The 12,339-nt window shown below is 37.9% G+C and overlaps 1 protein-coding gene across 6 annotated transcripts in view; it reads right to left on the reverse strand.

Moving 5' to 3' along the window:
* LOC128234290 (phospholipid transfer protein C2CD2L-like) overlaps positions 1 to 12,339 on the reverse strand; it is a 49,046-nt gene that overhangs the window by 24,419 nt on the left and 12,288 nt on the right. For all 6 annotated transcript variants that reach the window (XM_052948452.1, XM_052948450.1, XM_052948448.1 and 3 more), the window contains exons 3-8: positions 10,784 to 10,903; positions 10,253 to 10,357; positions 3,642 to 3,772; positions 2,385 to 2,523; positions 977 to 1,097; positions 498 to 606 (exon numbers count right to left, since the gene is read on the reverse strand). In XM_052948452.1, coding sequence (XP_052804412.1) covers positions 498 to 606; positions 977 to 1,097; positions 2,385 to 2,523; positions 3,642 to 3,772; positions 10,253 to 10,357; positions 10,784 to 10,903 — 725 coding nt within the window. The remainder of the gene's footprint in view (positions 1 to 497; positions 607 to 976; positions 1,098 to 2,384; positions 2,524 to 3,641; positions 3,773 to 10,252; positions 10,358 to 10,783; positions 10,904 to 12,339) is intronic.

The raw sequence follows: 12,339 nt of genomic DNA on the forward strand, positions 1-12,339 counted from the left end.
TTACAACATGGAAGCCTTTGTTCATGTCCTGTGTAAACGTTTACAACTTGGGAGCCTTTGTTCATGTCCTGTGTAAACGTTTACAACTTGGGAGCCTTTGTTCATGTCCTGTGTAAACGTTTACAACGTGGGAGCCTTTGTTCATGTCCTGTGTAAACGTTTACAACATGGGAGCCTTTGTTCATGTCCTGTGTAAACGTTTACAACATGGGAGCCTTTGTTCATGTCCTGTGTAAACGTTTACAACTTGGGAGCCTTTGTTCATGTCCTGTGTAAATGTTTACAACTTGGGAGCCTTTGTTCATGTCCTGTGTAAACGTTTACAACATGGAAGCCTTTGTTCATGTCCTGTGTAAACGTTTACCCACAACAGTTTGTAGGTAATGGTTTAAGATGTACATTTTTGAAATACATAAGAAAAAAAGTTATATCAATGTGAATTTTCACCCTCATCCACAGAACTCTGTATTTTTTTAAACTTAACATGATTTACTCACTAGTAGAACTGTTCATCCCAGAAAGGGTTGAAGGTGTTTTTGACGACGTTGGTAACCTCAGTCTGGACCGGCTTGTCAATGTACATCACGCAGTAGGGGTCAATGGTGCCTAAGCAGAAGTGGGTGAAAAGATGACATTGATAAGAGCTTTAGAGTCGGCAAGACATATTACATACACATATAAGCTCTGTAGAGCTTTTAAACACACAATTTTGTGAAATTTAAGTATACTTAGAACAGGAATGGGTTACATATCTTTACAGAAGCCTGTGCATTTTTATTTTTAAACGGTATAAAAATGATGACTGATTGAAGCTATATATAAACCAGCACTCTTACTCATAACTACAGTTCAGGTTTCACCTTTTTACTCATCCCTGACATAAAACTGTTTATTCTTTCAAACATTATCTGCAAAAAAATCATCCAATGCCAAAGGTTTTAATCTATCGGTTATTTATCATACAACAACATTTAACCTTCATTCTGCTTGAGTCCACTGGCCTTGATGACCTTGACCAGCAGTTTCTTGTCAGCGGGAGAGCGGGCCTGCACTCGCTGGGGAGTCTTGGCAGGTGTGGCCAGGGTCGGCACATGGAACTGTGGGTAAACACATATGGAAAATTCATAGCATAAAATAGAATTGATGACCTTGCTGGGTATTGTCAGAGGTAGAGAAGGCTTGATAAATCATGTAAAAACATTGTTTACATAACACACAGTAAAATATGCAATTAGAGTAATAAACATTGTGTAGAAAAAGGTGATACGAATCCCATGAGCATTCTCACTGTTTTCATGTTAGTGTTTCTGCTCTCTTTATTTTGTCCTTCTTAAAAGGCTATTAATAATCTTTACATCTAACAAGTTCCCATATTTATTCCGATAAGTCGGACAGTACAGCCAGAACTTGAGGCGAGAAAATGCATCCAATGACAAATGATGGTAATTTAGTAAATATATTTCCTAAACCAGCCAGACAATCCTCCACACCTAACTTCTTCCTAATGCAAATGTGGCAGATTTACCACTGGGTGAAAATGCACACAGACAGCAAATATTATACTTCACACAAGGATATCTTTATAATACGGTGTAACAGAGTTGATCTTTGTTGATAAACTCACAGACAAAGTACAAATATCTTTGTTCGCAAAAAATAAGAAATGCTTCAGTAGAAATCTTTTGAGAAACAAAAATATTTGAGGTAATTTCTACATAAAACTCTTGATTGCACAGACATCATGATTGGTGAACATGCAACTCTTCATGCTGGAACAGAGATCTCAGGGAAGGTTTTATAATGATACATCTGCAACTGGTGCTTGCCAACAATTCACAGCCACATGAAACAATATATATCCTTAATTTGATAAATCAGTGCACTCTTGGGAATGAAATGTTCCTGATAATTCTGTTGTAATCATCTAAATGACGTTTTTAATCTCAATAATATCTTTTTTCTCAAACAATAAAATATTTACCATTTGCAGAATTCTCAAAAGTAAACTAATCAATAGTACAAACTTTTCGATGTTCAAAAATTTCTATCTGCTGACAGAGCAGTGGTTAGTGCCCCCGCTTTGCACCTGTGTGTGTAAACCAAGGTGTTCCAGGTTTGATTTTCTTCCTTTGTGTGAGTTTGCTCTGTGAACAAACAAGCCTGACAAATGGGTTCCTGTGGTTACCTTAGTTTCCTCCAGAATCAATTTCCTTGGTAAAAAAACAGTACTGTGTCCTTTCTTAAAAGGCCTAGAGAATGTACTCCTGGTGGAGCTCCAACACACGACAACCTCGATGAGAGGAAGGCACCTTAGAATCTTGTGTTATTAAGACACTTTGAGCAGTCAAACAATTAAACTATTGCAATTTCCACAAGAAACTTACAGCGCTGTGCTGTTGCTGGGCAACTTCCTTTGGTTCTATGACCTCCGTCTGATGGGCCTGGGAAGGAGCCTGGCGTGAAGTGGCTTGGTGGACCTGCAGATTCTCCGAAGATCGACCCATCTCATTGGAACGCGTACGCCTGGAATGCAGACAGATGTTTGCCTTTAAATTGTCAATTGTCTTAATTTTCTTTTATAAAGTATTAGTGCAACCTTAATTAATGCTGACATTTTTCTTTTCATTCTTACAAAAATGTAAACCAGGGATCAACTTTACAATAGTTGCTGAAAATGTTGACAATGATGATGACATTGGCGACAACAATGGCGATGATGATGATGATGATGATGATGATGATGATGATGATGATGATGATGATAAAATGCTGAGGACAATGATATTGACAATCATGATGGTCAATAATTGTTATTACAGTTATTGCAAACACTAGAAATGTGTCCATACGACATAGATGCACCCAGATGCTGCATGTCACAAAAGCAAGGGCGATTATTCTGTCCGTCCTCCATAAATGTGCATCAAAATTATGAGTACCACAAACTAAGTGCAGTGGGGAACAAACTCCAGGTGCACAACTTCATCACCAAAGTGCCATTCTACCAAGGTTTCTTGACTCTTTAGAAAATGGATTTGGAGTTTTAAGCGGCACAAGTCCAGAAATGCAAATTTTGCAAATTGCAGCCAGAAGCAAAACCCCAGGTGCACTACTTCATCACTACATTAACATTCCCCTTATGACTGTAATGATGTTTCCTGACTGTAAGTAACATACATTTGGAGTTTGTATCAACAAAAGTCCAGAAATGCAAATTTTTGCCAATTCAAGGGCCATAACTCTGGTTTTATTTAGTGCAGCAGAATCAAAACCTCAGTTGCACAACTTCAACACCCAACATTCAACCAAGGTTTCATGACTCCAGGTACTATAGTTTTAGAGTTTTGAGCGGGGCAAGTCCAGATATGCCAATTTTTGCTAATTCAAGGGCCATAACTACTGGTTTACTAAGTGCAGCAGAAAATGAAACACCGGGTGCACAATTTCACCGCCCCATTAACATTCCCCTACAGTTTCATGACTCTAGGTTATACAATTTAGGAGTTTTGAGCGAAACTTATGGAAGGACAGACGCATGGACAGACAAGGGCATATCAATATGCCCTGCCCACCCAACTATTTTGACTGCCATAGTACGATGGTGACATTGAAATATCACGTTGTAAATCCCTGGGTCTCACCTGACAGGAATGGTTTCCCTCCCCTCGGAACCAGCAATCCAGTTGGACACATTGATGGTGGTGCTAGCTAGACACAGAGTGTTCCTCACCACTTCTTGTGCAACTCCAACATCCACCATGTCAGCTGGGTCCTGCAACAGTTAGAATGGCTCATTCTATATTTCTATAAGCTCTTGGGAAATTGGGCCTATACTTTTTTATGTCATGAATCTGGGACTCAAGACTGCAAATTTTAATTTCATTGTCAAAGTGCCGTTTGAAGGGCAACAATAGAAAAAATACAGCGCACATTTAAAAAAAAAAAATACAATAATTTACAACCTCTTTGTAAGAAAAATTATGTTTAAAGCTGCACTCTGACAGATTGACCATTTTTACAACTTTTTTATTTTTTGTCTTGGAAAGAGCAAACTTTTGCGTAAATATCTGCAAACCAAATGCATGATATAAGATTGCTGACAAAAAATCAGATTGTATAATTTTATATTTCTATTCAAAAATTAATGTTTTATGGCTTAAACCGTTACTAACGGTTTATGTAAAATGCATAAAACATCAATTTTTGAACTTAAGTTTAAAAATATGCGATCTAATTTATGGTCAGCATTCTTATATAACTGGTTTACATGCATTTTCGCAAAATTGGCTCGTTCCAAGACAAACAATAAAAAAAGTTGTCAAAACGTTCAATCTGTGAGAGTGCGGCTTTAAGATACTCTGTAATGAATTTAAAGTCAGATGCATGATGTTTGTGATTATGGGCCCAGGTCATGTGGTGCAAAGACAGCCTAGAGCCTAGTTCAATTAGGGTCGTCCTGAATTCAAGGAAGTGAAATTTTCAGTGAGTCCTTAAAGACATCTTAGAGACCATGTTCCAAATGTACTAGGAGTAATCGTAGTTTAACAAATATTAATTCATATCAACCTGATAATTAACAAAGGACTGTATCGGATCCAAGTCCACATGCATTAACTTGTCCAGGGATATAATGTGACTAGTAAATCTCAACATTTGTTTTAGTATGAGTATCTATATCATGGTGGTACAGCATTATTGTAATTTGTTATAATTTGATACAAGGTTTTGCCTCTTTGCCAAATTCTGCATCTAAAAGGCATTCACAATAATGGCATTGGCATGGGTCTGTAAGCATCATTTCCACCCCTGATTGAGCAAATACAATACAATACTGGAAGGGAAAAATATTATGAAACCCATTAGTTAAATGCATTGTAAAAACAGAAAATGGATGAGGTAACATTAGCTACAATTTCCAGCATTTCTGCAGATCTTGAAACTACTTTTCAAAAGCAAGCTACCAGTAATTTACTATAAATTGCTTTCACAATTTACAACCAATATTTACAATACCAGTTACATAAAGCATCTATATAACAATGATGTTGTACATCATACCTCTATGTAACTCTGATCATGTATGATAATGACAATATCAACATAATAATTGCGGGGCAAATGCTAGAAGGTATCATTAAAAAAATAATATAGAGAGTTATGGTACCTTCTAGCAATTACCCTACAAATTATTGTGTACATAAATCACTTGCTTTATTGTTCTAGATTATGTTGCCTGGCTATCTTGGACCCTGAACTATCTAGAATAATCCTGCCATTCAGCTATTCCAAATCATCAAAATGATTGGAAATACAAAATTACTGGGAAGTTTAATAATCGCCCAGTCAAGGGGAGATAACCTCTTCCTATAATACTCAGGGGCTGATCCAGGAATTGATGTTAGAACTACAAGAGTAACTTAGCGGCACAACCTTTTGACATTTGCCCCTCCCTCAGAAAAAACATTAGAACCACAACAGTAACTTAGCGGCACAACCTTTTGACATTTGCCCCTCCCTCAGAAACAACATTAGAACCACAACAGTAACTTAGGGGCACAACCTTTTGACATTTGCCCCTCCCTCAGAAACAACATTAGAACCACAACAGTAACTTAGGGGCACAACCTTTTGACATTTGCCCCTCCCTCAGAAACAACATTAGAACCACAACAGTAACTTAGTGGCACAACCTTTTGACATTTGCCCCTCCCTCAGAAACAACATTAGAACCACAACAGTAACTTAGGGGCACAACCTTTTGACATTTGCCCCTCCCTCAGAAACAACATTAGAACCACAACAGTAACTTAGGGGCACAACCTTTTGACATTTGCCCCTCCCTCAGAAACAACATTAGAACAACAACAGTAACTTAGTGGCACAACCTTTTGACATTCACCCCTACCTCAGAAACAACATTAGAACCACAACAGTAACTTAGGGGCACAACCTTTTGACATTTGCCCCTCCCTCAGAAACAACATTAGAACCACAACAGTAACTTAGGGGCACAACCTTTTGACATTTGCCCCTCCCTCAGAAACGAGATTTATAGGGTTTAAAATGTTGGCAGGAGGAATTGAGGGTACTCCCACATGAAAATTGTAACAATTCTAGTCCAAAATGGTGCATTTTCAGTGTGTTTCAGTAATGGTCGTGGAACTTGTGCCTCAGTGAAAACTATGAATACACTTTTATTAGATAATAGAAGAAATTCCAATCTCAGTCAGATATTCCTTTAAACTTGTCAACACATTTCTGATACAGAGAGGTGCTTCAAAATAAAACTAGAGATTGCTTTTTTGAAAAAGCGCATGTCTCCCCCATTGTGTGGTCGTAGGTGAGAAATAATCAATGATGGACATGAAATTTGTACTTCCTCCCTACCAAGTTTGGTGAACCTAGGTCAAACCATTCTCAAGATATTGAGCGGAAATGTTTTTTACATTGGGGGTCGCCACGACCTTGACCTTTGACCTAGTGACCCCAAAAACAATAGGGATCTTCTACACCTCATGACCAACCTCCCTACCAAGTTTGGTGAACCTAGGTCAAACCGTTCTCAAGATTTTGAGCAGAAATGTTTTTTATATTGGGGGTCGCCGCGACCTTGACCTTTGACCTAGTGACCCCAAAAACAATAGGGATCCTCTACACCTCACGACCAACCTCCCTATCAAGTTTGGTGAACCTAGGTCAAACCGTTCTGAAGATTTTGAGCAGAAATGTTTTTTATATTGGGGGTCGCCGCGACCTTGACCTTTGACCTAGTGACCCCAAAAACAATAGGGATCCTCTACACCTCACGACCAACCTCCCTACCAAGTTTGGTGATCCTAGGTCATGCGGTTTTCCAGTTATCGATCGGAAACGAACAAAGCATTCTCCTGATATTGCACGGAAATATTTTTTTACATTAGAGGTCACAGCGACGTTGACCTTTGACCTTGTGACCCCCCAAAATATAGGAGTTTTCTAAACCTCATGATCAACCTCCCTACCAAGTTTGGTGAACCTAGGTCAAACCATTCTCAAGATATTGAGCGGAAATGTTTTTTACATTGGGGGTCGCCGCGACCTTGACCTTTGACCTAGTGACCCCAAAAACAATAGGGATCTTCTACACCTCATGACCAACCTCCCTACCAAGTTTGGTGAACCTAGGTCAAACCGTTCTCAAGATATTGAGCGGAAATGTTTTTTACATTGGGGGTCGCCGCGACCTTGACCTTTGACCTAGTGACCCCAAAAACAATAGGGATCTTCTACACCTCATGACCAACCTCCCTACCAAGTTTGGTGAACCTAGGTCAAACCGTTCTCAAGATTTTGAGCAGAAATGTTTTTTATATTGGGGGTCGCCGCGACCTTGACCTTTGACCTAGTGACCCCAAAAACAATAGGGATCCTCTACACATCACGACCAACCTCCCTACCAAGTTTGGTGATCCTAGGTCATGCGGTTTTCCAGTTATCGATCGGAAACGAAGTGTGACGTACGGACTGACGGACTACCGGACTGACGGACAGGGCAAAAACAATATGTCTCCCCCAGAGAGGGGGAGACATAATAATCATGACAATTTTCAAAATTAAACTCTTGAAAAGTTGCTTTTCCTGACATTATTTAATAACTGGATGCAGCTCCTTTTTTCTGCTGGTTTTGTATGATTTTTCAAATTTGTCTCTTAAATGATTGTTTGAAGTGATATTGAAATACATTCTCATGAAAATCTATTGAGCTGATACTGAGTGCAAGACATTGCGAGATTGCAATATAGCCAATATATTGGCAGTAAAACAGCGTGTTGTGATATAATCTCAATGGTCATGCTGTGAATGAAGTGAGAAATGGAGCACCAAATCATGAGAAGCTGAAAATGAACACCATTATAGATTGTCGAAAGATAATTGACCATGGAGATAATTATGTTCTATAGAGAGAGTACTGTTCCAATTTAGCACAGAATATTGGGATTTAATGGACATGATCATGTCCACCCTAGCTACATTTAAATATAAAAGTTTAACAGAACGTTTATTATGCAGTTTTTCCCAGGGCATTAACATCTTTTTGTTGCTTTACTTATATGACTATTCAAGTGTGCAGGGTTGCATTGCTTAGTGGCATGTTAATTGCAGCACATCACTTAACGGTTATAGAGTGCTTTTTCTGACAGCACAATATTGAGGAGACTGTAAACCAGTATAAATGAAAACAGAATAACTTTTTCATAACTTTCATCATTTACATTTAAATTTATGAGCTTAAAGAAATGGTAAATGATGTCCTTAGATAAAAAGAAAAATTTAACACAGAATATTTACATTTAACTTGATATTCAGATTACATAACCTGAAAGACCCGCAGGACATCATTATTTATTTCCATATAACACTCTGATTGGATAAGCACGGTGTCATTTAACCAATGGTATATAATGTTACAATTATAAGTTATTCTGTTAAACAAACGTATGTTGTTGTTAACACTCAGCTGAATTATTATAAGCTATTCTTTTATACAAACGTATGTTGTTGATAACCTATCTTAAGCAATGAATACTCCGCTGCAGATGATTGTTATTATTTTTAATCATGATGACTAATTATTCCAACTGTAAATATCAGAATGATCATAATTTTTGGTGTGTTCATGCTGAGGCTTGTAAGCCAATTCCATGAAGTGCGATTAATTTCCCAAGAAGTGCTAGCACGCTTTATGGAATTTTCTCAAGTGCCCTCCTGCATTCAAACAGCAAGAACTCGGATTCAATGCTTTGAATTTTAATGTTGATTAATATTTTTTATGAAAAATAGGTAGTAATGGTAGTAACTATCTTATAAATTTTATAACATATTTGAAACGTTCATCAGTGTTAAAGGTTGAATGGCATATTATCATTCTCCTGGAAATGTTGTTCCTACAATTTGCAGGCATTTGCATTTAATAAAACAAATTGGTGCCAAACTTTTCATCATTACATTGACGTAAGCAAATCAGCTTTTTCCATGCAGTTATCACTAACAGATTAAATAAAATAACACTTTCAAGATTTTTCCCCTCTAATGATTACAAACATGTGAAACAGAAAACTGAATCTGTTATATGCCAGAAAATTCCAGGGAAATCAGTTAATTTTGATCAAAATGCCATAAATTATCATTGGAACTTATGTTTCACAAGAAGGAAATTGCATTGGAAGTAAATATTTGTTAAGCTAATGAAGTACATCTCTCCATGCACACCACAGAATGCCAGCAGACTGAAGCATTTGTCCATATATCCTTACAATAACTTGGACAACTGGCAAACAGCTTCTCAAATTAATAATTCATTCTCTTTATGCTGCAGAGCGAACCAAAACAGTCATAAGTTGCTGTTGTTTTCAGTGGAACATGGGAACTAACTTGACAATGACTACAGCCTTACAATGCACATGGGAATTGTACCTGGCAATATGTGAACCAAGTTTCAACTTTTTTAGTTGTTGCCAAGGTTAAAGTGTCCGCACTACGCGGGTGACCAAAACAAGCCCTATCTATATATACCTTAACTTTTTTCTTTGAAAACTGACAAACTAAAAAGTAACCAGTATTGATGCTAGCTAGTTCCATGCCATCAGTCTTCAGGGGGTGAAACCACATGTATGCTGTTTGTGATGTGACACATTAATGTTAGAGAGCTGTATTAAAAACAAGCTACTCTTTGTTTTTGCAGCACTTTCAGTTGCATTATACACAGAGGTGTGATGACCAGGCATATCTAGGCCGTAAGACTTTATAAAAACAGGAACCGGCAGAAACGGACAGACATATGTACTGACTAAGTAGGAACAATGAGCTTTCTCAAATATTTTATTAAGTTTAAGTATCCATATCCTTTTATCCCTGACTAAATTATTTCTATATAAACAATTAACATCGTGTATTACATATCTATAATTAAGTGCTTTGTTACCATTTTCATCCTTACATTTGTCACAATTCCAGGGGTGGAATGTGTTCCAGGCATCAATATTTAGATCTAGCCAAGTCTATTTCCCAGGTCCCACTGGGGCCCGTCAAAATCCCACCTGTCGGGACTTGTCTGCTGTCTTAAGTCCCATATATTACCACTTCATCAGTGGCGAAAACATTGATCAGTACCAAAGCACCATGGCATATCTCTAGGAATTGCAAACCATAGTATTTCCATGACCCTTTAGTCTATTCCTACGGCAGACTTTCACTTATTTTAATTTGTACATACCATGTATGGGTTGACAGGTTTGCCTTGAATCTTGATGTCAGGCCGCCCAATAAACCCGACCTCAGCCATCATATCTGGGCCATGACGGTAACACCTAATCTTCAGCTGAAATATATAAAGATAGCATGCTGAAGTGTTCAACGCTACCAGTTTGATCATTATAATGTTCATTGCAAATGTTAACTCTTGCCTGAGGAAGTCACAATCCATACCTACAGTACTAAAAAAGAGTAGAAAAAGTCTGATCTTAAATCCTTTTATTTTTTTAAGTTCGGCAAATAATTATACACCTTCTGCAGGCTGGAATAGGTGCAAACCTCAGGCTTAATACATTATACGCTCATAATCATATGTATATTGTACACTAAATATATAAAGAAGTTATACAATGTATTTTAATTTCTGATAACACAATTTTACCAGACTAGAGATACAAAATGGTTTAATTGTCTGTGTTGAGCTAAATGAATGGTATTAATTAATATCTATAAGCTAAAAGCTTCAAAACATGTAAGAAAAAACAACACAGACCTGTCCTCGCAGTTTGAGCACGGTAACGACCAGATTGGTGAGCTTGACACCCTCGTGAGTCTGCTGAGAGGCAAACACGGCAAACGAAAGGTCACGAGAGTCCACACGACATGTGAGCACCTGCAAACCAGAAATATTCGTAAGTCTACAAGCAAAAGGAATAGTTACGAGAGTCCACATGACATGTGAGTGCCTGTAAAGCAGAAATATTTGTAAGTCTACAAGCAAAAGGAATAGTTACGAGAGTCCACATGACATGTGAGTGCCTGTAAACCAGAAATATTCGTATGTCTACAAGCAAAAGGAATAGTTACGAGAGTCAACACGACATGTGAGTGCCTGTAAACCAGAAATATTCCTAAGTCTACAAGCAAAAGGAATAGTTACGAGAGTCCACATGACATGTGAGTGCCTGTAAAGCAGAAATATTTGTAAGTCTACAAGCAAAAGGAATAGTTACGAGAGTCCACATGACATGTGAGTGCCTGTAAACCAGAAATATTCGTATGTCTACAAGCAAAAGGAATAGTTACGAGAGTCAACACGACATGTGAGTGCCTGTAAACCAGAAATATTCGTAAGTCTATAAGCAAAAGGAATAGTTACGAGAGTCCACATGACATGTGATTGCCTGTAAGCCAGAAATATTCATAAGTCTACAAGCAAAAGGAATAGTTACGAGAGTCAACACGACATGTGAGTGCCTGTAAACCAGAAATATTCCTAAGTCTACAAGCAAAAGGAATAGTTACGAGAGTCCACATGACATGTGAGTGCCTGTAAAGCAGAAATATTTGTAAGTCTACAAGCAAAAGGAATAGTTACGAGAGTCCACATGACATGTGAGTGCCTGTAAACCAGAAATATTCGTATGTCTACAAGCAAAAGGAATAGTTACGAGAGTCAACACGACATGTGAGTGCCTGTAAACCAGAAATATTCGTAAGTCTATAAGCAAAAGGAATAGTTACGAGAGTCCACATGACATGTGATTGCCTGTAAGCCAGAAATATTCATAAGTCTACAAGCAAAAGGAATAGTTAAGAGAGTCCACATGACATGTGAGTGCCTGTAAACCAGAAATATTCCTAAGTCTACAAGCAAAAGGAATAGTTACGAGAGTCCACATGACATGTGAGTGCCTGTAAACCAGAAATATTCGTAAGTCTACAAGCAAAAGGAATAGTTACGAGAGTCCACATGACATGTGAGTGCCTGTAAACCAGAAATATTCATAAGTCTACAAGCAAAAGGAATAGTTACGAGAGTCCACATGACATGTGAGTGCCTGTAAACCAGAAATATTCGTATGTCTACAAGCAAAAGGAATAGTTACGAGAGTCAACACGACATGTGAGTGCCTGTAAACCAGAAATATTCATAAGTCTACAAGCAAACACTGCAAACGAAAAGTCATGAGAGTCCACATGACATGTGAGCGCCTGCAAACCAGAAATATTCATAAGTCTACAAGCAAACACTGCAAACGGAAGTTCATGAGAGTCCACATGACATGTGAGCGCCTGCAAACCAGAAATATTCATAAGTCTACAAGC

The sequence above is a fragment of the Mya arenaria genome, chromosome 5 (assembly GCF_026914265.1).
Source record: "Mya arenaria isolate MELC-2E11 chromosome 5, ASM2691426v1".
Classification (NCBI taxonomy): Eukaryota; Metazoa; Mollusca; class Bivalvia; order Myida; family Myidae; genus Mya; species Mya arenaria.